A 27,224-nucleotide genomic window follows, 5' to 3' on the forward strand; every position below is an offset into this window, starting at 1 on the left:
GGACAAAAAACACAAATCACGCAAACAAGTCACGTGAACAACAACATCCTAAACCAAACTGAGTCTTCAGATCCGAAACCCGGAGTAGGCCCTAAGTAGGCCCTCGCTTGTCAGCTTATCATGTCAGTGGGCACGGGGCACAGCAGACGGGGTAATCTTCATAGCCATAGCGCCATGGATAGAGAAGTAACCATCATGGGGAGCGAGCAAAATTGACTCTCACCTTGGATCTCCACACCCCATCTTTTCAGTCTATCTGGGAGGGAGTTTAAATTGATTAAACAATGGAACAACGAAGGGCTCCGGCGCCTTGCAGAGAGACATGAACGAGCAAAATCAGCTCTCACCTTTGATCTGGCCCAGTGTTTAAGTTGTCTAAACAGCAGATCATACCTCACACTAGAACCCAGGTGCTGCAAAGTGCTCGGGGCCTAAACAGTGTCACCCAACAACTCACTCTGGGACCAGATTTCGCTGCCCAGCCCAAAAACACTCTCAAGCTCTTCAAAATCAGCTCAGCGCCCTGAGTGATCCTACCTTGCTCCCTTGCCAGTTGTACAGGCATCGAATCTCCTCTGCCCCAACTTTACCTCTCCAAGTGGCTCACTCCACCTGCATCGATCCTGCAACACACCATTCCTGCTCATCCCCTGAATGCGCCTTACCATCATTCAACCCCTCACTGTTTGTGGCTATAAGCTAACACAACTTATCTCAAAAAATAGGTATTTTTAGTCAAATTTAGTAGGTGATTTTAATTTTCCACATATTGACTGGGCCTTCCATACTGTAAAGGACTAGATGGTATACAGTTTGTCGGGAAAGACTCTTTAATTGGTACATAGAAGTCCCAACAAGAGAGTGGGCGATACTTGATCTGCTATTAGGGAATGAGACAGTGCAGGTGACAGAATTTGGAGTAGGAGAACACTTTACAGTTAGTGATCATAATGCTATTAGTTTCAAAATAAATATGGAAAAGGATAGGTCTGATTCGCGAGTTGAGATTCTAAATTGGAAAAAGGCCAATGTTGATGGTATCAGAAAGGATCTGGCCAAGTGTGGATTGGAACAGGCTACTTTCTGTCAAAGGTGTACTTGGTAAGTGAGAGGCCTTCAAAAGTGAAATTTTGAGAGTACAAAGCTTGTCAGAATAAAAGGTAAAGATAACAGGTTTAGGAAAACTTAGTTTCCAAGAGGTATTGAGGCCTTGTTTAAGAAGAAAAGGAAGTGCATTAGCAGATATAGGCAGGTAGAAACAAGTGAGGTGCTTATGGAGTACAAGAAATGCAAGAGGGCACTTAAGGAAAAATCTGGAGGGCAAAAAGAAGGCATGAGGTTGCCCTCCGGAAGATCAGAATGGTAATCCATGCCTGGAGCCAAAAGTGATGGGGGAGATTTTAAATGAATCTTTGGCATCTGTATTTATTCAGGAATGGACTCAGAACCTGTAGGGATGAGGCAAAGTGGCATCAACTTCATGGACATTATTCAGATTACAAAGGAGGAGGTGTTTACTGTCTTGAGGCAAATTAGGGTGGATCATCCCTTGGGTCTGACAAGGTGTTCCCTTGGATCCTGCGGGAGGCAAGTGAAGAAATTGCCGGGCGCTAGCAGAGATATTTATATCATTCTTAGTGACAGGTGAGGTACCAGAGTATTGGAGAATAGCCAATGTTGTTCCGCTGTTTAAGAAAGGCTCTAATTATAATTATAGGCCAGTGAGCCTGACGTCAGTAGTGGGAAAATTATTTGGAAGGTATTCTAAGGGACTGGATGTTTAAGTATTTGGATAGACATGGACTGATTAAGGATTGTCAGTATGCCTTTGTGCGTGGTAGGTCATGCCTAACCAATCTTATAGGGTTTTCTGACAAAGTTACCAGGAAAGTTGATGAAGGCAAGGCAGTGGATATTTTAGCAAGGCTTTTGACAAGGTCCCCTGTGGGAGGTTGGTCAAGAAGATTCACTTGGCATTCAAGATGAGGTGGTAAATTGGATTAGACATCGGCTTTATGAGAAAAGCCAGAGAATGGTAGTAGATGGTTCCCTCTCTTACTGGTGGCCTGTGACCAGCGGAGTGCAGCAGGGATTGGTGCTGTGTCCATTGTTGTTTGTCATCTATATCAGCAATCTGGATGAGAAAGTAGTTAACTGGATGACAGCAAGATTGGGCATGTAGTAGACAGCAAGAAAGATTATCAGAGCTTGCAGTGAAAGCCGGACCAGCAGGAAAAATGGGCTGAAAAATAGCAGATGAAACTTAGTGCAGACAAGATCAAGGTGTCGAGCTTCGGAAAGACAAACCATGATAAGACCAAGGTCTTACACATTGAACGGTAGTTCACTGAGGAGATCAGTGGGAAAAAGGGATCTGGAAATACAGGGCCATAAGTCTTTGAAAGTGGTGTCACAGACAGATTGGGTTGTAAAGAAAGCTTTTGGCACATTGGCCTTCATAAATCAAAGTATTGAGTACAGGAGACAGGATGTTATGTTGAAGTTGTATTAGATATTGGTGAGGCCACTTTTGAGTACTGTGTGCCGTCTTGGTCTCTTATCTACTGGAAAGATCCAAATAAGGTTGAAAGGGTACAGAGAAGATTTACACGGATGCTGGAGGACCAGAGTTATAAGGAACAATTGAATAGGTTAGGACTTTATTCCTTGGAATGAGTAAGTTTAAGAGGAGATTTGATGGAGGTATACAAAATTATGAGGGGTATAGATTGGGTAATGCAAGCAGGCTTTTTCCACTGAGATTGTGTGCGACTACAACCAGAGGTCATGTGTTAAAGGTGAAAGGTGAAATGTTTAAGGGGAACATGAGGGGAAGCTTCTTCACTCGGAGGCTCATGAGTGTGGATGAGCTGCCAGCACTAGTGGTGCATATGAGCTCAATTTCGATGTTTAAGTAGTGTAAACAGTGTAAAGAACTACCAAAGAGTAAAGTGTGATACATGAACTGCTGAGTATCTCCAGCATTCTCTTTTATTTCAGAATTCCTACAAATTCTGTGAATCAGTGTCAGTGTGTTTTACTCTCCCACCTAGGGTTGCCAACTCTCCTGTATTAGCCGGGACGTCCCGTATATTGGGCTAAATTGGTTTGTCCCATACGGCACCGCCCTTGTCCCATATTTGACTGCTACTACTCTGTAATCTCCAGAGGGCACGCTTACAGACAGACCCTAGATCTGATACAACAGCGTGTGTGCGTGTTACATGTGCTGTTGGCGCCACGCACGAGTGATTCACCTGTCATCCAATCACAGGCCCCCTTATGCGCATCAGTTGTGTGCTATATTTTGCCAATTCCTGCCAAAACAAAAAGTTTCAGTAACGTCTGGTGTTTTTCAGTCAGTTTGGCATGTGCCAATATGGATAAATCTCCAAAAAAGGGGAGACTGTGCAGCTATAAGAAGCAATGGGAAGCAAAAAAGACCTGGGTTAAGCCCGTCAGCAGTGACTCGACGTCGACGAAGGCCTTCTGTACTTTATGCCGTCAAGAATTCTCAATTGGCCATGGAGGTGAGAATGACCTAACCCAGCATGCTTCCACAAAAGTGCACAAGGAGGCCACACTAGCTAAAGGTGCAAGCAATATTGGTGCACTCTTCGTGAAATCTACGGCGGAAAATGACAAAATCGCGGAAAAAGTAGACTTGGTGAGTTCCCCCCCCCTTTTCCTCTTTTGCAGTGATTATATGTCTACTCTATAGGCACACACAGATAGGGTTATTTGGTGTTATTTCATGTCTGACTGCTAGTCAGATTATGCTCTGTATTGTGCTTTGTTATAATTTGGGGTTACATTTCATATATAACACTGAAGATATGTATACATGGTTCATATATTGGATTTGTTTACCTATTCGGGGTTGTTGTCTCTCTCTCCCTCTCCCTCTCTCTTTTGAAAAAGGTCCCTGTTACCATCTGCTAGCTGCCAGCCCCCTCAGTCTCTTCACCCCGGGCCTGCACCATACCCACACTGCCGCGGCACCCCACATTTTGTCCCTTATTTGGGAGTGAGAAAGTTGACAACCCTACTCCCACCCCCATCTTCATCCGTCTTTATTTCTTCAGTCAGATTAGCTAATATTAGAAGATATCTGTTGGCATGGTGGAGTTAAAATATAGAAGAAAACATTGATCTCGAATGGGTCAAGGACAGTGGAAGCAGACAGATCAATTGTCTTTGTTTCTGCCATGTGCTTGGAGATGGAGGCTGCTATTTTGTGGAACGGCTTTACCTCCATTTTGTGAGATGAAACTGCTTTGCTTTCAGTGTTTTAAAGACTCAATGATACCTCAGGTAATCTGCGTGACTAGAAATCATTTCCAAATAAGAAGTTATTTGTGAGATGTACTTTGGTTGGACATAACGTGCAGGTTTGTGAATGTTGGGGTTGGTGCCTGCCAGGAGCGAGTTGAGTTGGTTACTGAAGAGAACAAAGAGCCATAAATTACTGATTGTCACTTGACAGGAAGAGGGCAATAAATGGAGCCGGGCCAATAAAAAGGTGTTAAAGGTCAATCAGATGACATACAGCCAATGCCACTGGAATGCAATATTTGAATTGGTAAGGAACAAGTATAAAAATTAACACTTCGAGTGTGCTATAGGCAATAACTCCTGAGACCCACCATCGTGAGGAAGAACCCCCACGCCAGGATGGGAGAAGAAAGGATCGATCACCTGACCAGTGGAGATCCCCTATTTCGGTCATGTAAATTGGAAAAGTGGTCTGAGTGAGTGTTGGTACAGAGGGAACGGTAAAATTCATGTTCTAAGCTGTTGGCCCAGGATCAACAAAGTTATGTTGTTTGTGCAGAGACAATAAGGTGCGAGCTTCAATTAAATACGAGTTGCATGGTGAATTTCCTAACCTAGTTCTGTTGACGAGCAGTCAGCAATATTCATTCCCCTCTGTTAGACACCACTGACCACTGGACACTCATGCTCAATGACAATTTTGTAGCTTTGGTGACGATGGACCATAGATGGACGATAGATAGAGGCTATCTATCAATTCTAATGGTTGACATTAAAGGTGGCCAAAATAAAATTCAGCTAATTCCTAGACAATCATAGAATATAAGAAATACACAGTACAGAAACAGAGCCTTCTGTATCAACCACCGTACCTAGCTATAGTGATCCCATTTCCTGCATTCGATCTACATCCTGAAACCTGGCCTGCTCAAGTGCCCATCTAAATGCCTCTTAAACATTGTGACCGTGTTAGCCTCCACTATCACTGGCCATGAATTCATAGATTTCAGCAACTCTGTGTGAAAAGCTTTTCCCTCAGATCCTCTTAAAGCATCTTCCCTCACCTTAAGCTTGCTGTTTAACACCTCTTCTCATAGTTTTATATGTCTTTTTCTTTAGGTGACCCCTGAATCTCCTTTGCTCTAAGGGAAAACAAGTGCAGCCAATTCAATCTTTTCTATAACTAAAGTCCTTCAATCCAGGCAACATCCTGGTGAATCTCTTCTGCACTTTCTCCACAGCAAACACAACTCCAGCCCCAACCCTATCTCTGACCCCTAATCCTAATTGATAAAGCCTCTTCATACCAAATTCTAACTACTATACTTAACCACCTGATCAAACATGCGCCATCACAGCTCTGCTACATATTCATGTAATTTTAAAACAAAGGAAATGGTATATATTAAATGTTCCGATTTGTTTCTGAGCATACTTAAGAGTTTCAACAGTAACGACTTTCTTACTTCTAAAATTAGACGTGCAATGATTATTTACTTAAAAAATTAATATAATGGATAGGTATATGGACAGGAAAGGAATGGAGGGTTATGGGCTGAGTACAGGTCAGTGGGACTAGTTGAAAGTAAGCGTTCGGCACGGACTAGAAGGGCCGAGATAGATAGATAGATAGATAGATAGATAGATACTTTATTCATCCCCATGGGGAAATTCAACATTTATTCCAATGTCCCATACACTTATTGTAGCAAAACTAATTACATACAATACTTAGTAAAAATATGATATGGCCTGTTTCCATGCTGTAATTGTTATATGGTTATCGGGCATATTACTTATGTAAACCAGGTCATGGAAAAATACAGGTTTTCCAGAACGTTCTATTTTTTTTCTCTATGAAGTTGCATGAGCCTTTGCATTGCCTGAAGAGTTATAGAGTAAATACCAATCAGATAACATAAGAAGTTTTCATAGATCAGATTACAGGCACAGAGGATGGGCTTGGAAAAATACAACTAAAACTCTGCCCGGCTCTTTAAAGCAAGATTGTTTACTCTCTGGTGAGACACGACCTTCCTTTCCAAAGAGCAGTTGCGATAGGAGCGGGTGATTTGCTTGCCTGGCAGAACGGGACGAGGTCAGTGGCCCTTTAAGTGAGGTCTTCCGGCCCGCTCGCTCCGCCCTGTGCTGGATGAGGTAACCGTGGAAGGGAAGGCTGACTCTCTATATTAAGGAGGCCGACGGCACCGGGTTGACAGAGGCGAGGATCGGCTCTGCAAAGTCTGGTGGTCGAATATAGATCCCACTTATCCCAAGGTAACGCGGAGCGGCCCAGCGGACGGCAGCAGGAGTCGACGCCCTGAGCGAGAGAGAGAGAACCGGTAAGGTCTGGTTCCTGGTATGTGGGGTGGCTGGGAGGGGGAGGGGAATTTCTATCAGCAGGGCTATAATGGCAGGTTCCCGGCCGTGGGTGATGCTCGCCGGCGAGGGCAGGCCAGGGCAGGGCACCGTCCGAGGCGGCGGCAGCTGCTGCCCGATCCGGACGGGGTGCGAGAAGTGGGGACGGTCAAAGCCACGCTGGAAGGTCCGGGTGGGCGGGGTGGGCTACTAGCTGTGCTACCTTGAGTCATCTTGGAGGGGTAGGTGGGGGGGGGGGGGGGAAGAGAATGGGGTATGGTGCTTATAGAATAAAGGGCACCCCTATTGGAGAGAGGGGGGGGGGCAAATTCTCTCATTCAAAGCCGGTATTGTACCGACTTCCATTGCCCTTCCACGGAGCTTCTGTGCTGAACATGTTGTGCTCCTCACTGGGACTCGTCCTCTGGGCGAGTTTTTCTGTTTGAGTAGTTATTGAATAAAACCCAGGACTGATTTTTAAATGAAGAGACTGGTGCAAAGACATTTCTCCAGGAACGAAAGAGCAGGAAAAAATGATCTGTGGTCTGAACTGATCATGAGGAAAATGGAAGGTCTGGAAAACATTTTCTTTATTTCTTTATTTCCAACCTCGCTTGTCTTTCAGGAAAACGCTGGTTGTGGGAAGGGAAGGGATCTGCTTACTTTTCGGTAATCTCCATTAAGTTCTAAATCTGGAGCCTTTTAGCAGCATATACTAATAATAGGGATTTGCATGTTCAGGGGAACTTGGGGCTAGTCATTTAATCAAAATTCATTTAATTAAAATTTGGGCATTCTTTACAGTTGACAGGACATCACAACTTAGATCCCTGTTTTGCATGATAGTGACTTGTCTCTGGCTGCCTTACTTTTTAATACAATTTAGAAAGTTTGATCTGCTCCCAGTCTTGACCTTAAGTTGACAAATTGGTTGCTGTTGAATTCTGGTGCTTCACTGTGTTTTCCAAACCACTCTAGACTTCCATATTCCTTTTTAAGGAGCCTTCCCAACTGATGATGGCGGAGAAATTTATTGTTGATAGCCCAGACCTGACTTACACCAAGGATTACATTGAGGCAGAATATCCCTATCAGACCACACAGGTCTACGAAGAGAATGGAACTATTAAGGTAAGGCATCTGTTTTCTGACTGTTGTTGCTGTGAGCTGGATTGTCAGCAAGGTGAGTATTGTGGTGACATCCCAGGCTCTTTAAATTTGTACATGGGATTCAATTAATAACAGATGCTTGTCCTGAGCAGTACTAATTTCTAGATCTTTTGAGTACCACATTCCATCTTGTGCACAAAACTAGCTACAGTAGCATTCAATATCTTAAGATTTGGTTGTGTGGGACGTGAAGGAATTCTGCTTCTTGTTCATTCTTTTCCTTTTTGTTTTTTAAAAAAAAAGTGTTTTGCCTTCTGACTTTTATTCCTTGGCCCAAGGAGTTGGGGTTTTGAGTTTCATTGTCTCTACTTTCAAAACACCTCTACTTTGTTTCTGAATTTCAATCCAATTGCTCATCTTAACTTCCTGAGAAACCTGACCTATTACTTAAAATGCTGTGAGGAGTGATATTAAGAGTTGCTTTTATTGGCTGAACAAGCAGCAAGGATAGGGGTGATTAGATGAAGGTTTTATGTCATTTTTAGTTGGCAATCTGTGAAGTGACTTGTTTTACATAGTCTTCCTAACTGCAGGTTATAAATGTATATAATCAAGCGATTGAAGCTCTTAATTTATTTGCAGTGCAGATGGTCACTTAGCTCAGTAAGTCTACGCCCTCTCAGAGCAATCCTGTCTTCCCATCTTTTACCCTACAAACCTACTCTTTCATTCTACTCACCTACACTAAAGATCATTTACAGTAGGCAATTAACATATCTTAATGTGGGAAGAAACTGCAGCACCAGGGTGCAATTTGTGTAGTCATGGGAAATGCATGCAGATTCCATGTATTCAACAGTCAAAGTCATGATCAGATGTCAGGTTGCTGGAGCTGTGAGCCAGTGGCACAGCTGGCTGCTCAATTCTGCCTCTCTCCATGAATCAGAGGAAAACCAAGTTAGCCCAAGCTTCTGATAATTATCTCTTTTTTTTTCTTCTTCCTTTCCTTGTATCCTCTGGACTTTACACCCAAATTTCCCTGTGGATGCTGGCTGATCCCACAGATGAAACTCCAGACTGTTTATTGTTGAAGATTGCACATTAAGAATGATCAGTTAATAAAAATGCTATATATCTGCACAGACACCTCTAAACCGTGCGCTATCAAGAACAGCGGAAAATTCAGTCCACAGAATTGAAGAAGCTGTTTGTGCACATTTTAGTAAAACTAAATTGACTTGTAAATGAAAAGATGGAATAGTTATTTGCTCACTCAATGCTGGGGGTGGTTTTGGCATTAATCAGATACGTATTTGACCGTGACAGCTTGCGCTAAAACCAGACAAAGAATTCATCATGGGAAATGTGATGTGGATATTGTCTGTTTATCACTGAATGCTGATATTGGTTGCGGATCAGATGCGATTTTCTTTTTCAGTGTGATCCTGGTGATCTCAAGTGGAAGAATTACTGGAAAACCAGTGTGTTGCTGGGTGAGGGTGTTAAACATTACTTAGCTGGAGTTTTCAATTAGCAACATACTGTTTTGGAGCAGAATCTTAATGCAAAGGTCATTGTGCCTATGCTTGACTCTTCATTAGTATCTGTTCCCATTTCCCAGTGGCTTAGCCCTGTCAAAAAAAAATGGCTTATTACAGGGGACGAGTGTCTGATTTCAGAACATGGCAGAGGGAAAAAAGAGCTTTTGATCCCAACAGCTGTTTCTCTCTCGAGAGGGAAAAAGTGGCACAAAAGAAGCAAACTCAATTTTTAATTACACTGGACAACAAATATTTTTGAAAGTGCTGCTTCCTCAGATTTTTTTTTTGGTTTATGAAGCTGAACAAAAATATAATTTCTGGCTACTTGTATCACGTATGAATTTGGAGAAAGAAGAAATTAACTTTAATTGAAAGTAATACATTTAATTGTACAATAGTACTGAAGCTTTGCAATAGTTCAATGAAACTAAATGATTAGTTGATTATTTTCTTTTTTTTTACTGTGTCCGGGCTTCTCGCTTAAGTGCCCAACAATCAGCCAACATTGATGGATTCCAGTTGCCCTGGTACAGTTTCTCCGTGACCGCAATGCCCTGGTGAAACTTTTTGCCGTGCTTGACACTGACTGTGCCAAGATTTGCAGGGAAGAAGTCTAAATTGGAATGCTGGAAATTAATTTTCAGTGTTATGTTGCACTTCATGGTTTTGTATGCTTGAAGTATGTTGTCAACCAGCTGCACGTAGTTTGGTGCTCTTAGTTGCCAAGAAAATTTTCAATGATTTTTCTCAGAATCCTTCATGGAAATTTACAGCCTTTCTAAAACCAGTCCTGCCCAAGCATGCCAGGGCAAACTCAGAAAACCTACAGCACAATACAGGCCCTTCGGCCCACAAAGTTGTGCCGAACATGTCCCTACCATAGAAATTACTAGACTTCTCCATAGCCCTCTATCTTTCTAAGCTCCATGTACCTATCTAAAAGTCCTTTAAAAGACCCTATAGTATCCACCTCCACCACCGTTGCAGGCAGCCCATTCTACGCACATACAGAAAACTTTTTAGCTTGCATTGTGGGCAATGTTTTAATTGACTTGGATTATAAATTGAAATAACAAATGTGTAGGATTTTTTAAAAATGGTCTCTGATAAGGAAATTTCATAGCGGTTTTTTCCATGATTAGCAGCATAAAATTCATGAGGTACATCCAGAAGTATTCAGGGAGCAAAATCTTTGTTGTCCAGTGTTATTTGAAGCAGTAATTGCTGTAATGGCCCAGTTTCTAAAGTTTTGAGTGCATTCCCAATAACTTGGTTTTCACAATAGCAATTGTTGCAAACTTCAATTACCCATGCAGCCTTCACATATTGCAGCCTTGTGCATCTGTAAAGAGTAATTAGCTGAAAGATTAACCATCACCTTCTGTCATGCTATTTCAGAAGTTGTTTCCCATGCTGTAGGACAGTATAATGGAGGCCCACCAGCCAGTCAGACCCTTCAAAAGCTTAATTTTTAATCTTTGACTGAATTCACAGTAGAACAACAGTGGAAACCCTGGTTAATACAGTAATTAAGGTTTTACAAAAATAATCCAACATGTTAAGTATGTGTTTTGAATATTTTTAACCGAGCCTTTAGAATGTACCGTGGTACTTTAATTCTTTTATACAGTGAAGGAATAGCATGCATGAAATTGCTTCATATCAGTTTTATTTGAATGACCAGATCACAGCTGCCTTTTCATTCAATCATTTAGGAATGACTTCTCGGGTGTCCATTGGTTTTGATGGTGTATCAGTTGCCTGTTTGAAGCAGAACCCTGAACACTGCATCTACAAACATGTGTTTAATACTTGGTATATGGAAGTTGTGTACAATGTGTTAAATTGCTTTCCTCTGAGAAGCTGGTTCCTTCCAAACTGAATAGATAAAGCACGTTGTCTTGATGTTTATCTGTTCTGCTCTCAGGTGGATTAAAAGATCCCACGGCGCTATTTTGAAGAAGAGCAGGGAAATTAATCCCGGTATCCAGGTCAATATTTATCCCTCAACAAATGCCTTTTTATAAAAAGTTATCTGGTCATTATTGAACACTGGCACTTGTTGTATTAACTATATTACATCAGCGAATACACGCTTTTTAAAAAAAAAAAAGTTCATTGGTTATATGCACTTTGTAAATGTACTGAGATCATAAAAGATGCAGTATAATTGCAAGCCTTTTGTGTTATTTCCAAACAGGAAAATATAAATAAATTCCCATATTGGTCAGCCCTAAAACCATTATAGGTTACTATGTTTTATTTGAAAACAAAGACCACTGCTTCCTCCGTCAGAAGATTCTAGTTAGATTATGAGCTGTCTTTCAGTGTCTAAATTCTGGATCCATTCAAACAGAAAATGTTCAGTAGTGAACAGCTACTTGGAGCAACCTGAATGCCAGTATTTCTTCTCCATAATCTGCAAACCAAATATGGTTGTTTTATTTTCCTGTTGTACTTTGGCTACGTTTAACTTATTAAGCACATGTCCTGTTGTGGTTAATGCTGCTTGTGACATTTCTAGGTAAAATAAAGTCGTTTGATCCCGAACGTTAAGGTGACAGATCATAAATCGTGTCTGACTATGTTTTGGTAGCAATGGGTGAGATTTTTTCTGCAATATTTCTAGTTTTAAGCATTGCTAGGGAGCCCTTTTAAGAACATTTCAATATTCATCAGTTGAATGCATTTTGCTAGAGAAATATTGTGATTTAATTAGCAAGTCAAATATAATTTGGGTAATACTGGTTGGGCCTGATAAGGACTCCATTTCATTAAACTTTAGTTTTGTGGGTTTACATTTTTTTCTGGGTTGGTTAGATTTCTTCCTCTTTCTATCTGTCACAATGTGCAGTTTTCTTTCTTTCTCAGAATATGCAGTTTACTTTCACACATGTAAAGATGTTTTGTATCTCTTCAGTATACCATAGGACCTGGTTTCATAAACAATCCTTTCTTGTGAGATGTTCATCTAGGTCTCCCTCTGCCTTGTTCTTGTACCTGCTTGAATACAGTTCAACTTGGGATTTCTCGATCCCCATTTTAGTATTGAGTGCATCTTCATCCAAGGCCATATTCTCATTCCTGCTCATCAAGGCAAATAGTGGGGAAAGCTTGCATACAGCTGTTGCACCAGCCTTGTTGTGGCTTTTAGAGTTGACTTGTCGCCAGAAGGGGCAAATGCTGACTCTGAAATCTATTGACAAAGCTTGACGAGCCTACTTGCCTTGATGGAAATGGAGTTTGGATTTTATTTTAAATGATCTGTTTGTGTTTGGGCTCTGACTAGGTGAAGCCATGCTCAACCAAATTCACCTTCCGCACGGAGAGAAATGTGCCAAAACTTGGCGTGATGCTAGTTGGATGGGGTGGTAATAATGGCAGCACCGTTACGGCAGCAGTTCTGGCCAACAAGTTGGGACTTCACTGGATGACCAAAACAGGAAAGAAGGTTGGTTTTGCAACACTTAATCTTGCTGAATTTCTCTTCTAGGATTTCAGGTAGAATTTAAAGGGATGGGAATATTTGAGACGTCTTTGGTGTGTTCATGTTTCAAATACGCTGTTTTCTGAGGTTGTAAACTTGCAAATTTGTGTTCTAGGGTATATACTGAGCATTTTCCCATTGCACCATGTAAACTTCACTGATCCCAAGAGTCATAGTTTAACTAACTAATAAATATTTTGTTAATACTTTTTATCCTGAAGTATTAAGGCCATCAAGATATAAAACCCACAATCCTATATCACATCAGCTCTTTGTTTAGGCCCCCAAGTGGACCACCTCCTTGTCGCGGTTAGGAGGCTTGCATGCCTCAGTGACACAAAACTGTATTGGCTGGAGTCAAGGCTTTACGCTTTGGCTTTTGGTAGGGTTGCCCATGCTAAGCAGGTCTAAGGGTAGAGGCCAGGCTAAGGGTGATTCACCAGTTCAGGACTAACAACCCTGATTGGGCGAACAAAATTGTAACCGAAACAGCAATGAAGATTCCTCATACACCTAAGTGCGGTTGTATTCTCGAGTCTCCACCCAGGACCTACATGACTGACAGTAATGAAAACCATGAGGAAGCTACCGACATGATGAAAGAGGCTCTGAACACCGCCAGAGATGGAGGACCTTCGTTGTTACCATAAATGCCAGCAGTGTAATGGGCAGCAATTCTTTGTTTAGGACTGAGTGAAATACCGTCAAGCTTTCAGAGTGTTGCTTCCTAGATTTCATTGTTGGGTCTGTTTCTGACCTGAATAGCTCTTGACGCTATGACCCTATTTGGATAAAGGAGGAAATCCTGGGTTTTTTACTATTCTTTCCCCTTTTCCCCAATCCCAAGGTGACAAAGCTTGTAACTGGCTGTGCTTTGACAGAAATTCCACATAGCTGTTACTTCATACACTGTACTAAGCTTTTATTTAGATACCACATTCAAGTGCTTTGTTTATGAAAGCTGATTTGATTTAGCTTGACATCTTAATCTTTTTCTCTCCTCTCTCCTTTGTTTGCTATTAAACAGGTTGCTAACTACTATGGATCCCTGTTTCAAGCCTCAACAGTATGCCTCGGAGCTGGTCCTGCTGGGGATATCTACATGCCTTTCAAAGACCTGCTGCCTACCGTGAATCCAAATGATATAGTTTTTGATGGTGGGTACCATCTCCCATAAGTTTCCATCGTATGAATGGCTTATTTTGCCCAGAGTAGGGGTGTGAGATCCATTAAGAACAGAGACAAGACTGATGGTTGTATCAGAACATTCAAAACACATTGAGAGTTGCTTGGCAGAATTATTTCTGTTATGACCCATTCCAATAAAGACTTGATGTTTGATAGGTTTAAACACAAGAGACTCTGCAGATGCTGGAAATCTTAAGCAACACACAGTGCTGGAGGAACTCAGCAAGTCGGGGAACACAGAGGGGAAAACACAGTTGATGTTTCAGGCTGAGATATTGCTTCGGGACTGGAAAGGAAGGGAACGGAAGGTGGTGGGAGGAGGGGAAAGGGTACAAGCTGATGTGATAAGGTGGGCTGGACTTGGGGGGGGGGGGGGGGGGGGCTTGAACTGAAGCTGGGAGGGGATGGTCAGAGGTAAAGGGCTGAAGAAGGAATCTAAGAGAAAGGTGATTTAACTTAGTTTTTCATGTGTTTCAGTTTGAATATTGGCAGGATGATAGTAAACGGTGTGATGTATTAGAAATTTTATCATTTTTGTCCAACAGTACATATAGTATATCTACTTGTGTGTCTGGAGATAGAATTAACCTAGGACTTGAATATAACTTTGAACTTGATGGCTTTATCCTTGTTGTGGTGTGCAGCTTTCCAGCTCTATATGATTGCTGTTTGAATGCATAGATATAAAACATTTTAGCCTTATTTCAGTGTCTCAAGCAGAATTCACCATTGCACTAAGATTAAAATGATTAACTTATTTGCATGTATTGATCAATACCTGCATTGATTTATGTAAATGGGACACCAGAATCAATGTATTAATATTTGATATTTAATGTTTTGGACACAAAGAGTTGGATGAAACTCAATCTCCACGACGGATGAACCTCGAGCGGGAGTCTGTACAGGGGTTTTCGTTGGCTTCTGTTCTAGGAGCTGGGCTTCCCTTTGTATTTACTAAACTGAATAAACAAATGATAAATCCAATAGTTAAACATACAATATGAATATGGTTTCAATTTTGTAAATTTTTTGGATTGAATAAATTTATCCTGTCACGCTCTATTATCTTTTTTTCCAACCATCTAGAATTGATCAAGCCTTTTTGTTATGGAAAACAAAAGGAATAACATGTTTTCGTGATTTATTTATGGATGATTGTTTTATGTCTTTTGAACAGTTGTCTAATAAATATAATTTTCCTAGATCACACTTTTTCAGATATCTACAGATTAGAAACTTCCTGAATGCTATTCTACCTACCTTTCTGATATCACATCCAATCGAAGTTACAGAAAAAGTTGTGGGTTTAAACCCCTTTCAGAAGAGTTTAATAGAATCAATGTATTGGCTCTGGAGTGCTTGGTGGTCTGAAGATATGAATGCTGAAGTTATGAAGTTTTGTTATAGATACTACAAAACTTGAACTGTATTTTCTAGGCTGGGATATCTCATCAATGAATCTTTGTGATGCCATGGAGAGAGCTCAGGTCCTGGACTGGCAACTTCAAGAACAGCTGAGGCCTCACATGAGAAAGTTCCAACCTCGGCCTTCTATTTACCTTCCAGAATTCATTGCTGCTAATCAGGGAGCACGGGCAGATAATGTACTTCACGGTTCCAAAAAGGAGCAGGTACAGAAATACTTGCTGGTTAAGATGATAGGACATGAAGTATACGCCACAGATTGTATTCTTTAATGGTAATCCTTACAGAACAAGCAACATTGGCTGTCACTGCCAAGGTTCATACGTTACTCTAGTGCCTGTGAATAAAGTAGTGGCAGCATTGCTGGGTTTCTTTGCAGTGGTCTTGTACCCCCTAATGGGTAAATATCCTGATTAAGTTATTCTTCTCTTTAAAAACTAGAGCACAAGAGAGCTAGTGATGAGGAATGACAACAAATACTCTGTTTCTTTTTAATCATATCTCAATTGGAAACAATTGATGTAGCAGAGGAAATTGTGTAATTTTTTTTTTGTGTAATTGGTTTCAAAATAGTTTGGCCATCGGGCATCTTGACAGCAGAATTTGCAATTTGTTTTCTGAAGGTGGATCAAATTAGGAAAGATATCAGGGATTTCAAGGCAAAGAGCGGCGTTAACAAAGTGATTGTTCTATGGACAGCAAATACTGAGCGCATCTGTGATGTCTCTCGTGGAGTAAATGATACAGCAGGAAACTTAATGAAGACAATTGAGGTAAAGACTTTTAGAAAAATGTGCTTTTTTTAAAAATCTAGTATAACTGAATAAAAGCATGAACATAAGAAATAGGGGCAGGAGTAGGCTATCTGGCCCATCGAGCCTGCTCCGCCATTCAGTAAGATCATAGCTGATCTGTCTGTAAACTCAGCTCCATCTGCCTGCCTTTTTTCCCCATAACCCTTAATTCCTGTACTGTGTAAAAACCTATCTAACTGTATCTTAAATATATTTAATGAGGAAGCCTCAACAGCTTCCCTGGGCAGAGAATTCCAGAGATTCACCACTCTCTGGGAAAAACAGTTTCTCCTCATTTGTTCTCAATCTTCTCCCCTGAATCTTGAGGCAATGTGCCCTAGTTCTAGTCTCGCCTATCAATGGAAACAACTTTCCTAATTCTATCTTATCCCTTTCAAAATTTTGTATGTTTCTATAAGATCCCCTCTCATTCTTCTGAATTCCAGAGAGTATAGTCCCAGGCAACTCAGTCTCTCCTCATAGGTTAACCCCTTCATCTCTGGAATCAACCTGGTGAACCTCCTCTGCACTGCCTCCAAAGCCAGTATATCCTTCCTTAAGTATGGAGACCAGAACTGCACACAGTACTCCAGGTGTAGTCTCACCAGTACCCTGTATAGTTGCAGCATGATCTCCCTGCTCTTGAATTCAATCCCTCTAGCAATGAAGGCCAACATTCTGTTGGCCTTCTTAATAACCTGTTGTTCCCGCAAGATAACTTTTTGCGATTCATGAATAAACATTTTGCTGAAGGCTCATGATAGGCAAATAAAAGAATGTTGGAAACACTCAATGGGTCCAACATCCATGGTAAGTGGCTGGAGTTAATGCTTCAGATTCAAGACCCTTCAGGATAGGTTTCTGTTCATGCTGCCAAGCTGCCTCAAGGTCATGAGGTTATCAGCTGAGCTTGTCAGAATGTCTAAAAGCATGCAATGGTAATTATAACTTGGTTCCTTCCTCTTTCTTTCTGTCATCTGCAGTGTGGAGGAGAGGTATCACCATCATCTATGTTTGCTGTGGCCAGCATTTTGGAGGGCTGTGCCTACATCAATGGTTCTCCACAGAACACCTTTGTGCCAGGAGTCATTGATCTTGCCATCAAGCACAAGGTGTTTATTGGGGGTGATGACTTCAAATCTGGCCAGACTAAAATCAAGTCTGTTCTGGTGGATTTTCTGGTCAGTGCTGGACTAAAGGTGAGAAGCTCTGTTCTGACATTTCTAATAAGTGAACTATACTCTCTCATGTCTTTTTTTTTTGCCTATTCAGTACTTCAAGAGCAATAAATTATTTTACTTGTACTGATTCAGCAAATCTTAACATGCTACAAATTTGAAATGAACTGAATAGCATGGTTCTCATGTTAGCTGGAAGGCAACTGGAAATAATTGCTTTGTTTCCAACATTCCCTCTATATTTTTGTTTTTACAGCTGTGTGGACCAGCCATTGCCCTGAGCAGGAGATTTTTACACAGCTTGAACACTGTGTGGCACTTTAAACTTTTTTTTGTAATATTTACCTACTGTGAATATTTAGAATGAAATTTGAAAAATCACACACTTTGGATATTTGTTAATTAAAGGGGATAATGAAATACAGTAAAACAAAGAAAATGTTTCCAGCCTTGTAAACCTTTTCTAGCTGCGTTCCATTCCAGCTGCACAGCAACAAAGGCCATGTGCACAGGAGCATTTCAGCTTCTGCACGGCCACGCACCCGTGCAGCATAGAGGAAAATGTTTGGTTCTGTTTACTTTTTACATTGTGTATGGGTGTACCTGTGTTATCAGTACAAGCAGGATACAGCATGTTATCAGTGCAAGCAGGATATGGCTTGGTTGTGATGAGTGGACTGGTATGAATTAGCTACTGGGGAGTTTTTAGGTAATATATAAAGCCTTCACTTCTAAAACAAAAGGTGAAAGTGGGAGCAACATTGATCTATTTATAATCAACAATGACGCTGTAACTTGTGCTGGAATTAGGCTGCAAAACAGAAACCCCAATGCTTTGTAGCTGAGCTGTGTAATTGTATATTGTGCTTCTACTTATAGAAAGATTTAAGCTATCAGTGTCAGTATTTTTTGGTGGCTGTCATCGCTAGAGGAAGCATTGGTCCCAGAATTTAGGCAGGCTGTTGTGGAATTATTTTAGATGAAGGGGAACTTAATGTATTGGCTGACAAAATAGGCTGACTACATTTTATACACTGGCCCCATATGGTGTAGAGTTTAATGTCAAGTGTTGTACCATTTATTAGCAATGCCTTGCTGCTTAAAATCATGGGTTATTGTGTTCTTGGAAGTTTTTAGCCGAGTTCATTGCTTAGTAGATTGTGCTGATGATTATGCCTCTGATTTCAGTTGTTTGGTTCAGGAATAACAAAGGTTTTTCCAATATGGATGAGAATAAAAACTGATTGACTGGTCACGTCAGTGCTAAACTTTTATTTTCCCTGCAGACTGTCTCAATTGTCAGTTATAACCATTTGGGCAACAACGATGGGAAGAATCTTTCTGCCCCAGAGCAGTTCAGGTCAAAGGAGATCTCAAAGAGCAATGTTGTAGATGACATGGTTCAATCCAATCCTATTCTGTACAGGCCATCTGAGAAGCCAGACCATTGTGTAAGTACCAAAAGAGCTTGGCTCTGTCCACAAAATCGCTGGTTTATTTTGAATTGAAACCTGTCAATTTGCCAGTTGCTGCTGCTTATAAAACTGCACTTGTGAAATCAAGGATGACATCAGCAAACGGCTAGGAGAGCCGCTGTCTTGTAGTTCCAGTGATGCGGGTCACTCTAGGCCTCTGGAAACTCATCGCGGTAACAGGGTTTCCTTTGATCAGGTGACCATACACATCCCATTTGCAGGAATGAAGTTGGGGGGTTAATCGGCCATTGTAAATTGCCCCTAGTCTGATTGAAATGTAGGAAGAATAGATTAGAGAGGGGTTACCCAACCATTTTCATGCCATGGACCAATACAATTGAGCAAAGTGCCTGTGGACCCCAGGTTGGGAATTCCTGGATTAGAGGGAAAATTAATGTGGAAATGGTATTGTTATGGGTTGCCATAGACTCAGTGCCTCAAATGAGCTCCTCGACTGGAGATGGAAATTCCACTCTCGTCTTCAAAGCTGCAGGAAATGTTGTGAAGTTAACAAGCTTGAGCTTGGGACCTCTTTATTAATTTAAGTTCCTTTTCTTTCTCTCTCTCCCCCCCCCCCCCCCCAATTTTGTGGGGGGGAAAAAAAGTTGTGATTGCAACATGAAGTTGGCTTAGGACCTGGGGATTTAAGCTAACTTTCATTTAAATTTTGATATGATAGCAATATAGCAATACATTTCTAAACATGGCACAATTTACCTGGCAATCCTTGAATGTGAAGCTTATAAACTTGAAAGGGGCATTAGTGGACTAATTGTCCTCGTTTTTTTTGTTTATCCACCCTTTTTAGGTTGTAATTAAATATGTCCCGTACGTTGGAGATAGTAAGCGTGCAATGGACGAGTATACATCGGAGATCATGATGGGAGGCACCAACACCATAGTCCTCCATAACACTTGTGAGGTTCGTGTCAAGTGGCGAATATTTGTTCTCTTGAAGAGGCTGGAGGGTAGATTCTTTTTAATACCATTAGAAGAACGAAGGAAAAGTATCCTCTTCAAGCGTTGTGAAATCTGAGCATTTTCCCCTCTTTCTCCCCCCCCCATTGTGTTTATCTCTTCTACTAAGTCCTTGCTCATTCCCTTGGCCTCTCTACATTCTCCTAACATCCCACACTACCGCATAGCTTTGTATCATTGGTGAACTTGGATGTAATGCTTTTATTGCCCTTGTATAAATTATGTAAATAGGTGACTAGACACCAGCTATTCACTAACTGCAGTGTACCAGTTCTCAAACCTAAATGATTCTTCTTCCTTCTGTTCACTGTACATCATATTACCAATACCATAGTCACTTACTGTGTTTAATGATCTTTCTGCACCCTTGTTCAAGGGCATACTGAAAGTCTATGCATACTACTTGGATTGGTTTGCCCTTAAAAATTCTGCTGATTAAAACCTTGCATAATACTGCAGATTTGTTAAAACATAATTTCCCTTTCAAATTGTGAGAGTCCACCTAGTCTTTTGTTTTCCAAGGGTTCTATTAATTCCAAGAGTTCCAAGGGTCTGTGCAACCATGGTGTGTAGCTACCACAAACTGTATGATTTGGGTCATTGGGCCTTAATGATTTCCTTGCTTTTTAATTTTTTTTTTGTCCTTGGCCACCTAATTTCTTTCAGCTTTTTTGTTTATGGTTTATACATTAACTATAATCAGTTTTAAGTTGGAGGCCCATGTTTGTGACCAAACACTTGAAGTTCACTTAAACCATTGAATATATTATAAAGGAGCCCTAATTGTATGTTCGTTTTTTCTTTTTAAATTCCATTCAGGATTCCCTGCTTGCCAGTCCTCTTATTCTGGATCTGGTAATCCTGACTGAGCTCTGCCAAAGGATAACATTCCGAACTGAATCAGACACAGAATTTCAAACATTCCACAGCGTTCTCTCAATTCTCAGCTACCTCTGCAAGGCCCCAGTGGTGCCAAATGGAACACCAGTCGTTAATTCTCTTTTCAGGCAAAGGACATGTATAGAAAATATTTTGAGGTATGTGCTTGGAACAATCTTTTTCCTTCTGTGATAAAGTGAAAGGGGGTATTGGGGGTGGGGGGAATGGACTAGTGAACTCCAAATTGATTCACACTTTGAAGATGTGTCAGTAAAAGTAGTGTCTGAGGTGTTGAGGGTGGGGAACAGGGAGAGCATCATTATGGATCAAAGAAATTGGACTGGGTGACTTGTTTGGAAGGAGGAATATCAAGGTTCACTGAAGTTTTAATGGAGAAATTTATTTTACCACCTAAGTGATTCAGTGATCCTTTGTTCAGTATTGGATCAAAGCATTAGGCCTTTAGGAGGAAAATTGCTTTGATTGTGCTAACGAGGATGGGACTGTAGCCTTTACATTACACACAAGTGGCTGATAAATGGGGGTGGACTGGAAAGATGTGCCATCAAGACACTAGCTGTCGTTGGATTGAGGTGGTATGGAGTTAATGAGTAATGTGGATTTCACTACTTTTTCTAGGGCCTGTCTGGCTCTTCCTCCTCAGAACCATATGCTCCTAGAACACAAGATGCAAAGAAGTTTCATGAGTACCCGGTTAAATGACCACCCGGCAGCTCAGCCTGTGCCTCACAAAACTGCAAAACTTAACAGCATCCTCAACAAAAACCATATCATAAATGGTTATACAAACGGCTGTGTTAATTAACTTTACAGATAATATTGAAACATTGTCGGGTTATTTCTGATCTACTAAGCTTTTGGATAATGGATCTGAACTATTCTACATCTGTATTTGATGTGCTCCTTAACTAAAAGATTGTTATTGTTACATATTACAACCATCCAAGATATGGGGCTGTTTATAAACCTAGTTTATTGTTGAAGTGCGGGATATGGGATATAAACTTTTAATTTTGAATGTATTAATAACCCATTTGTCACAAGTTATTTTCTACCAAGAGCACGATCTAAAGAGTTAATCAGATGCTAGGAGCTCTTAAAATAAAATCCTTCATCTTGACTTTGATTACTGTGAATTTATTTTGGGTCTAGTGCTTTGCTGCGTTGTGTTTAGTGAGTCTATTAAATGGATATTTTTGGTTTTGTGAGTTGGGTTTCTGTAGTTCCTCATGATTTCAAGCAAACTGCTTTAGAATAACATTTTAATCCTTTTTAATCTTAAAATTCGGGCTTGTATTATTAGATTCCTTTTTGAAGCCTCAGAACCTATAGTTTTTATAGTCACATGTAATAATATGGGAGGCCACTGTGGCTTGTCAGCCTATCAGAAGGGTTTCATTTTCCATGGACTAAATTCTGGAGCTGTTTGTTCTACTAACTGAGAATATTTTAAAACATGTAAAGATGAAAGATGTGGATTACATCTTTTATAAACTATCATTTTAACTGATTACCCATTCTTTGAAGTGAAAACTTAATCAAATGTAGACCAGTTAGCTTGCTCTGCTATTAAGAGCTGGACAGCTCCTGTATCACCATACATAGAAGATACACAACTGTATAGGCCCATCGGTCCATCATGATGTGGCAACCTTTTAACTTACTCCTGAGGTCAATCTAACCCTTCCCTTCCCCTCCCACTTATGCCTGTGCCCTAAGGGTCTAGTAAATGTCCCTAATGTTCTCTGCCTCTGCTTCTACCACTAATCCCAGCAGTATGTTCCATACACCTACCACCCTTTTTTATTCAAATTGTGCCTGATATGACCCCTTTTTCTCTTTCCCCACCCCCCCCCATTAACTTTGCTCCAGTCACCTTGTATTAGCCATTTCTGTCCTGGGGGGGAAAATTGACTGGCTGTTTATTTGATCTATGCCTCTTGTGCATCTCTATCGTCACCTCTCATATTCCTTTGTTCCAAAGAGAAATAAGCTCTAGTTTTCTCACCTATCCTCATAAAGCATGCTCTCCAATCCAGGCAACATCCTTGTAAATTGCCTATACACACTGAAGTTTCCAATCTCTCTTGTTGATGAGGTGACCAGAAATGAACACAATATTCTAAGTGTGGTCTAACCAGGATTTTATGGAGCTTCTCAACATTACCCCATGGCTAATGAAGGCCAAGCTACCATACGCTTTCTTAGCTGTCCTATCAAATGGCATGGCAGCTTGGATGTGGACTTCAACGTGCCTCCGTGGCTCCTGACAGCTAAGAATGCTGCCATTAACACGATGTTCTGGCTTTAAGTTCAACCTTCCAAAGTAAATCACTTATCAATTTTCCACATTGAACTACATCTGCCATTTCTCAGCCCAGCTCTAGCTCTGCATCCTATCAATGTCCCATTGTAACCTGTGACAGTGTTCTACACTACCCACAGCACCACCAGCTTTCATTTCATCTGCAAACTTACTACCCACCCTTCCACTTCTAATAAAAATCACAAAGAGCAGAGGTCCCAGGACAGATCCCTGCAGAACACTGGCCTCCAGGCGTGTGCTCCATCTATACCAACACCAGCCTTCCATGGGAAAGCCAATCCTGAATCCATGTAGTCAGGTTTCCATGGATCCCATACCTCCTGATCTTCTGAATGAGCCTTCCATGGTAGATGCCTTACTAAAATCCATATACACCACACCCACCACTCTATCTTAGAATCATAGAACAGATAAGCTCAGAAACAGGCCATTTGGCCCACAATGTTGTGCTGAACCAGCTAAAAAGCAAATCAAAAACACCCAAACACTAATCCCTCCTACCTGCCCCACGTTCACATCCCTCCATCTTTCTCGCATCCATGCCCCTAGCCAAACATCTCTCAGAAGCCTCTAACGTATTTGTCTCTACCACCAAGATCTCCACTCAGCAACATTGCTAAAGGATCTTGCCCCTAACAGTGTACTGTCTCCTTGTATTTGCCTTTCTGAGGTGCAACACCTCACATTTATCTGAGTTAAACTCCATCTGCCATTTCTCTGCCCATATCTGCAACTGATCTATGTCGCGCTGTATTCTTTGCTGGTCTACCACACTATCCTCAACTCCACCGATCTTCAAATCAAATCGAAGTACATTTGTTATAAAAGAATACATAAATGATACAATTTTGAGATTTGTTTGCTTACAGGCTGACGCAAAGCAAGAAACTGGGCAAAACCCAATTTTAAAAAAATAAAGACCCATACCTGACATGCAGAGAAAGGGAAAAAATAGCACAAATCATGCAAACAATAGAAGCAAGCAACAACATTTTCTGAACTAAAATCAGTCCTTAGATCCAAACCCCAGAGCAGCCTGCAGTAGGCCCAAGCCTCAATATCAGTCCATCATATTAGCAGGCATGGAACGTAGCAGCTGGGGGCTGCCGTCGTAGCCTCGGCACCATGGAGAGAGCAGTCACCAGCGTTGGAGAGCGAGTGAACTTGGCTCTTGCCTTTGATCTGGATGCCCTGTCGTTTAAATTGTCCAAACAGCATATTGTACCTCGCAAAAGAACCTGGCCACCACTGCCTCGTGATGCTCTGAGCGTAGAACATGGCACCCAGCGACTTGCTCTGGGCCCAGATTTCGCTGCCCAGCCCGAGGCCACTCTCGATTTCTCTAAATCTGCTTGGCACCCAGAGTGATCCAACCTCGCACCCAAGCCAGTTGTACAGGCATTGGAATCCTCTGCCTCGACTTCTCCTCTCCGAATGGTTCACTCCATCTGCATTGTTTGGCAATGTACTAACTCAGTTCATCCCTTGAACTTGCTTCACCTTCGCTCGCCTCGTGTTGGTACCATCTGCAAATTTACTAACCCACCCAGCTACATTTCCATCCAGATAATTTATATACATCACAAACAGCATAGATCCCAGCACAGATCCCCACGGGACACCACTAATTGCAGAGCTCTAGCTCCAATAGCTTCCATTCAACCACCACCCTCTGTCTTCTACGCGCAAACCAGTTCTGAATCCAAACAGCCAATTTGCCACTGGATTAGCCTCTGACGAGGGTCTTTGCTGTGTCTTTCCATGTTGGCAAACTCAGCCTTCGCCGTTGCCAGCTTTTCTGGGTCCAGCCTATGTGGACAGGCATGGACCAGTGGGCCAGCTGCGGGAATGTGGTGCTCGGCCCCACGTTTTGTGACTGTAGTGAGGCATGTGGCCTTGGTGAGGTCTGGGAATTCGCCCAGCAGTCGAGTAAACTCACATTCCGTGGTGCACGCACTTGACAGAGTTGTGGGGAACTTACTGGGAGAGCAGGGTAACAACCCAAAGTCCTTGACATCCAAAAACCGGCAGTTCTTAAAATCAAGTTACAGTCCTTGGCCACACAGGAAATCTGCACCGAGCAGAGATCTAGCCACTATAGCCAAGATGCAGTCCCCCGTGTAATGTCGCCCACGGAAGCAGAGCATCACCTGCATTGTCCTCGTAAGTCTGGATCCTGCTGCTGTTGGCTGCCTCCAGCAAGGTTTCGGTGCTCTTTACCTTCTCATTAATGGGCGATGCTGGCAGCACCCTCACTTGAGCACCTGTGTCACACAGGTGTCCGTGATGAACAGTAGCCAACCCTGGCAGCTGGGCCTCTGATGTCCCAATGGCGCTGGCACTGTCAAAGCTGCAAGGTGATCAGCTCTTCCTGGCATTCATCCCAAAGTAAGTGTAAAAACACACAAGCCTTTCATTGTCTGTTTTTCTGCCGCAGGTGTCCTTACAGACAATAGACAATAGGTGCAGAAGTAGACCATTCGGCCCCTCGAGCCTGCACCGCCATTTTGAGATCATGGCTGATCAACTACCATCAATACCCGGTTCCTGCCATGTCCCCATATCCCTTGATTCCCCTATCCATAAGATACCTATCTAGCTCCTTCTTGAAAGCATCCAGAGAATTGGCCTCCACTACCTTCCAAGGCAGTGCATTCCAGATCTCCACAACTCTCTGGGAGAAGAAGTTTTTCCTTAACTCTGTCCTAAATGACCTACCCCTTATTCTCAAACCATGCCCTCTGGTACTGGACTCTCCCAGCATCTGGAACATATTTCCTGCCTCTAGCTTGTCCAATCTCTTAATAATCTTATATGTTTCAATCAGATCCCCTCTCAATCTCCTTAATTCCAGTGTGTACAAGCCCAGACTCTCTAACCTCTCTGCGTAAGACAGTCCAGACATCCCAGGAATTAACCTCGTGAATCTACGCTGCATTTCCTCTACAGCCAGGATGTCCTTCCTTAACCCTGGAGACCAAAACTGTACACAATACTCCAGGTGTGGTCTCACCAGGGCTCTGTACAAATGCAAGAGGATTTCCTTGCTCTTGTACTCAATTCCCTTTGTAATAAAGGCCAACATTCCATTAGCCTTCTTCACTGCCTGCTGCACTTGCTCATTCACCTTCAGTGACTGATGAACAAGGACTCCTAGATCTCTTTGTATATCTCCCTTACCTAACTCTACACCATTCAGATAATAATCTGCCTTCCTGTTCTTACACCCAAAGTGGATAACCTCACACTTATTCACATTAAACGTCATCTGCCAAGTATCTGCCCACTCACCCAGCCTATCCAAGTCACCCTGAATTCTCCTAACATCCTCATCACATGTCACACTGCCACCCAGCTTAGTTTCATCAGCAAATTTGCTGATGTTATTTTCAATGCCTTCATCCAAATCATTGATGTAAATTGTAAACAGCTGTGGTCCAATACCGAGCCCTGTGGCACCCCACTAGTCACCACCTGCCATCTATCTGCCAACCAGTTTTCTATCCATGTCAATGTCTTCCCCCCGACGCCCTGAGCTTTGATTTTACCCACCAATCTCCTATGTGGGACCTTATCAAATGCGTTCTGAAAATCGAGGTACACTACATCCACTGGATCTCCCCCATCTAACTTCCTGGTTACATCCTCAAAAAACTCCAACAGATTAGTCAAGCATGATTTACCCTTGGTAAATCCATGCTGGCTCAGCCCAATCCTATCACTGCTATCTAGATATGCCACTATTTCATCCTTAATAATGGACTCTATCATCTTCCCCACTACTGATGTTAGGCTGACAGGTCAATAGTCCTCTGTTTTCTCCCTCCCTCCTTTCTTAAAAAGTGGGATAACATTAGCCATTCTCCAATCCTCAGGAACTGATCCTGAATCTAAGGAACATTGGAAAATGATTACCAATGCATCCGCAATTTCCAAGGCCACCTCCTTTAGTACCCTAGGATGCAGACCATCTGGACCTGGGGATTTGTCAGCCTTCATTCCCATCAATTTTCTCATCACCGTTTCCTTCCAAATGTCAATCTGTTTCATTTCCTCTGTTACCCTATGTCCTTGGCCCATCCATACATCTGGGAGATTGCTTGTGTCTTCCTTAGTGAAAACAGATCTAAAGTACTCATTAAATTCTTCTGCCATTTCTCTGCTTCCCATAACAATTTCACCCAAT

At 41.9% G+C, this 27,224-nt stretch overlaps 1 protein-coding gene across 3 annotated transcripts; it reads left to right on the forward strand.

The window, feature by feature from the left end:
* The first annotated feature begins 6,417 nt into the window (after positions 1-6,417).
* On the forward strand, positions 6,418-21,832 carry LOC140739877 (inositol-3-phosphate synthase 1-B-like). 3 transcript variants are annotated; one of them, XM_073068495.1, is made up of 11 exons: positions 6,418-6,617; positions 7,633-7,764; positions 12,574-12,735; positions 13,799-13,928; positions 15,400-15,593; positions 16,011-16,160; positions 17,165-17,380; positions 18,646-18,810; positions 19,643-19,756; positions 20,632-20,849; positions 21,331-21,832. In XM_073068495.1, the coding sequence occupies exons 2-11, from the start codon at positions 7,648-7,650 to the stop codon at positions 21,515-21,517; spliced, it is 1,653 nt and encodes a 550-aa protein (XP_072924596.1). In that variant the 5' UTR covers positions 6,418-6,617; positions 7,633-7,647; the 3' UTR covers positions 21,518-21,832. The 3 variants fall into 3 exon arrangements, with proteins under 3 accessions (XP_072924596.1, XP_072924598.1, XP_072924599.1); XM_073068497.1 differs by lacking the exon at positions 6,418-6,617 and adding an exon at positions 6,955-7,205; XM_073068498.1 differs by lacking the exons at positions 6,418-6,617; positions 7,633-7,764 and adding an exon at positions 7,808-11,886.
* Positions 21,833-27,224: the final 5,392 nt, after the last annotated feature.

This window comes from Hemitrygon akajei, chromosome 16 (genome assembly GCF_048418815.1).
Source record: "Hemitrygon akajei chromosome 16, sHemAka1.3, whole genome shotgun sequence".
NCBI classification, from domain to species: domain Eukaryota; kingdom Metazoa; phylum Chordata; class Chondrichthyes; order Myliobatiformes; family Dasyatidae; genus Hemitrygon; species Hemitrygon akajei.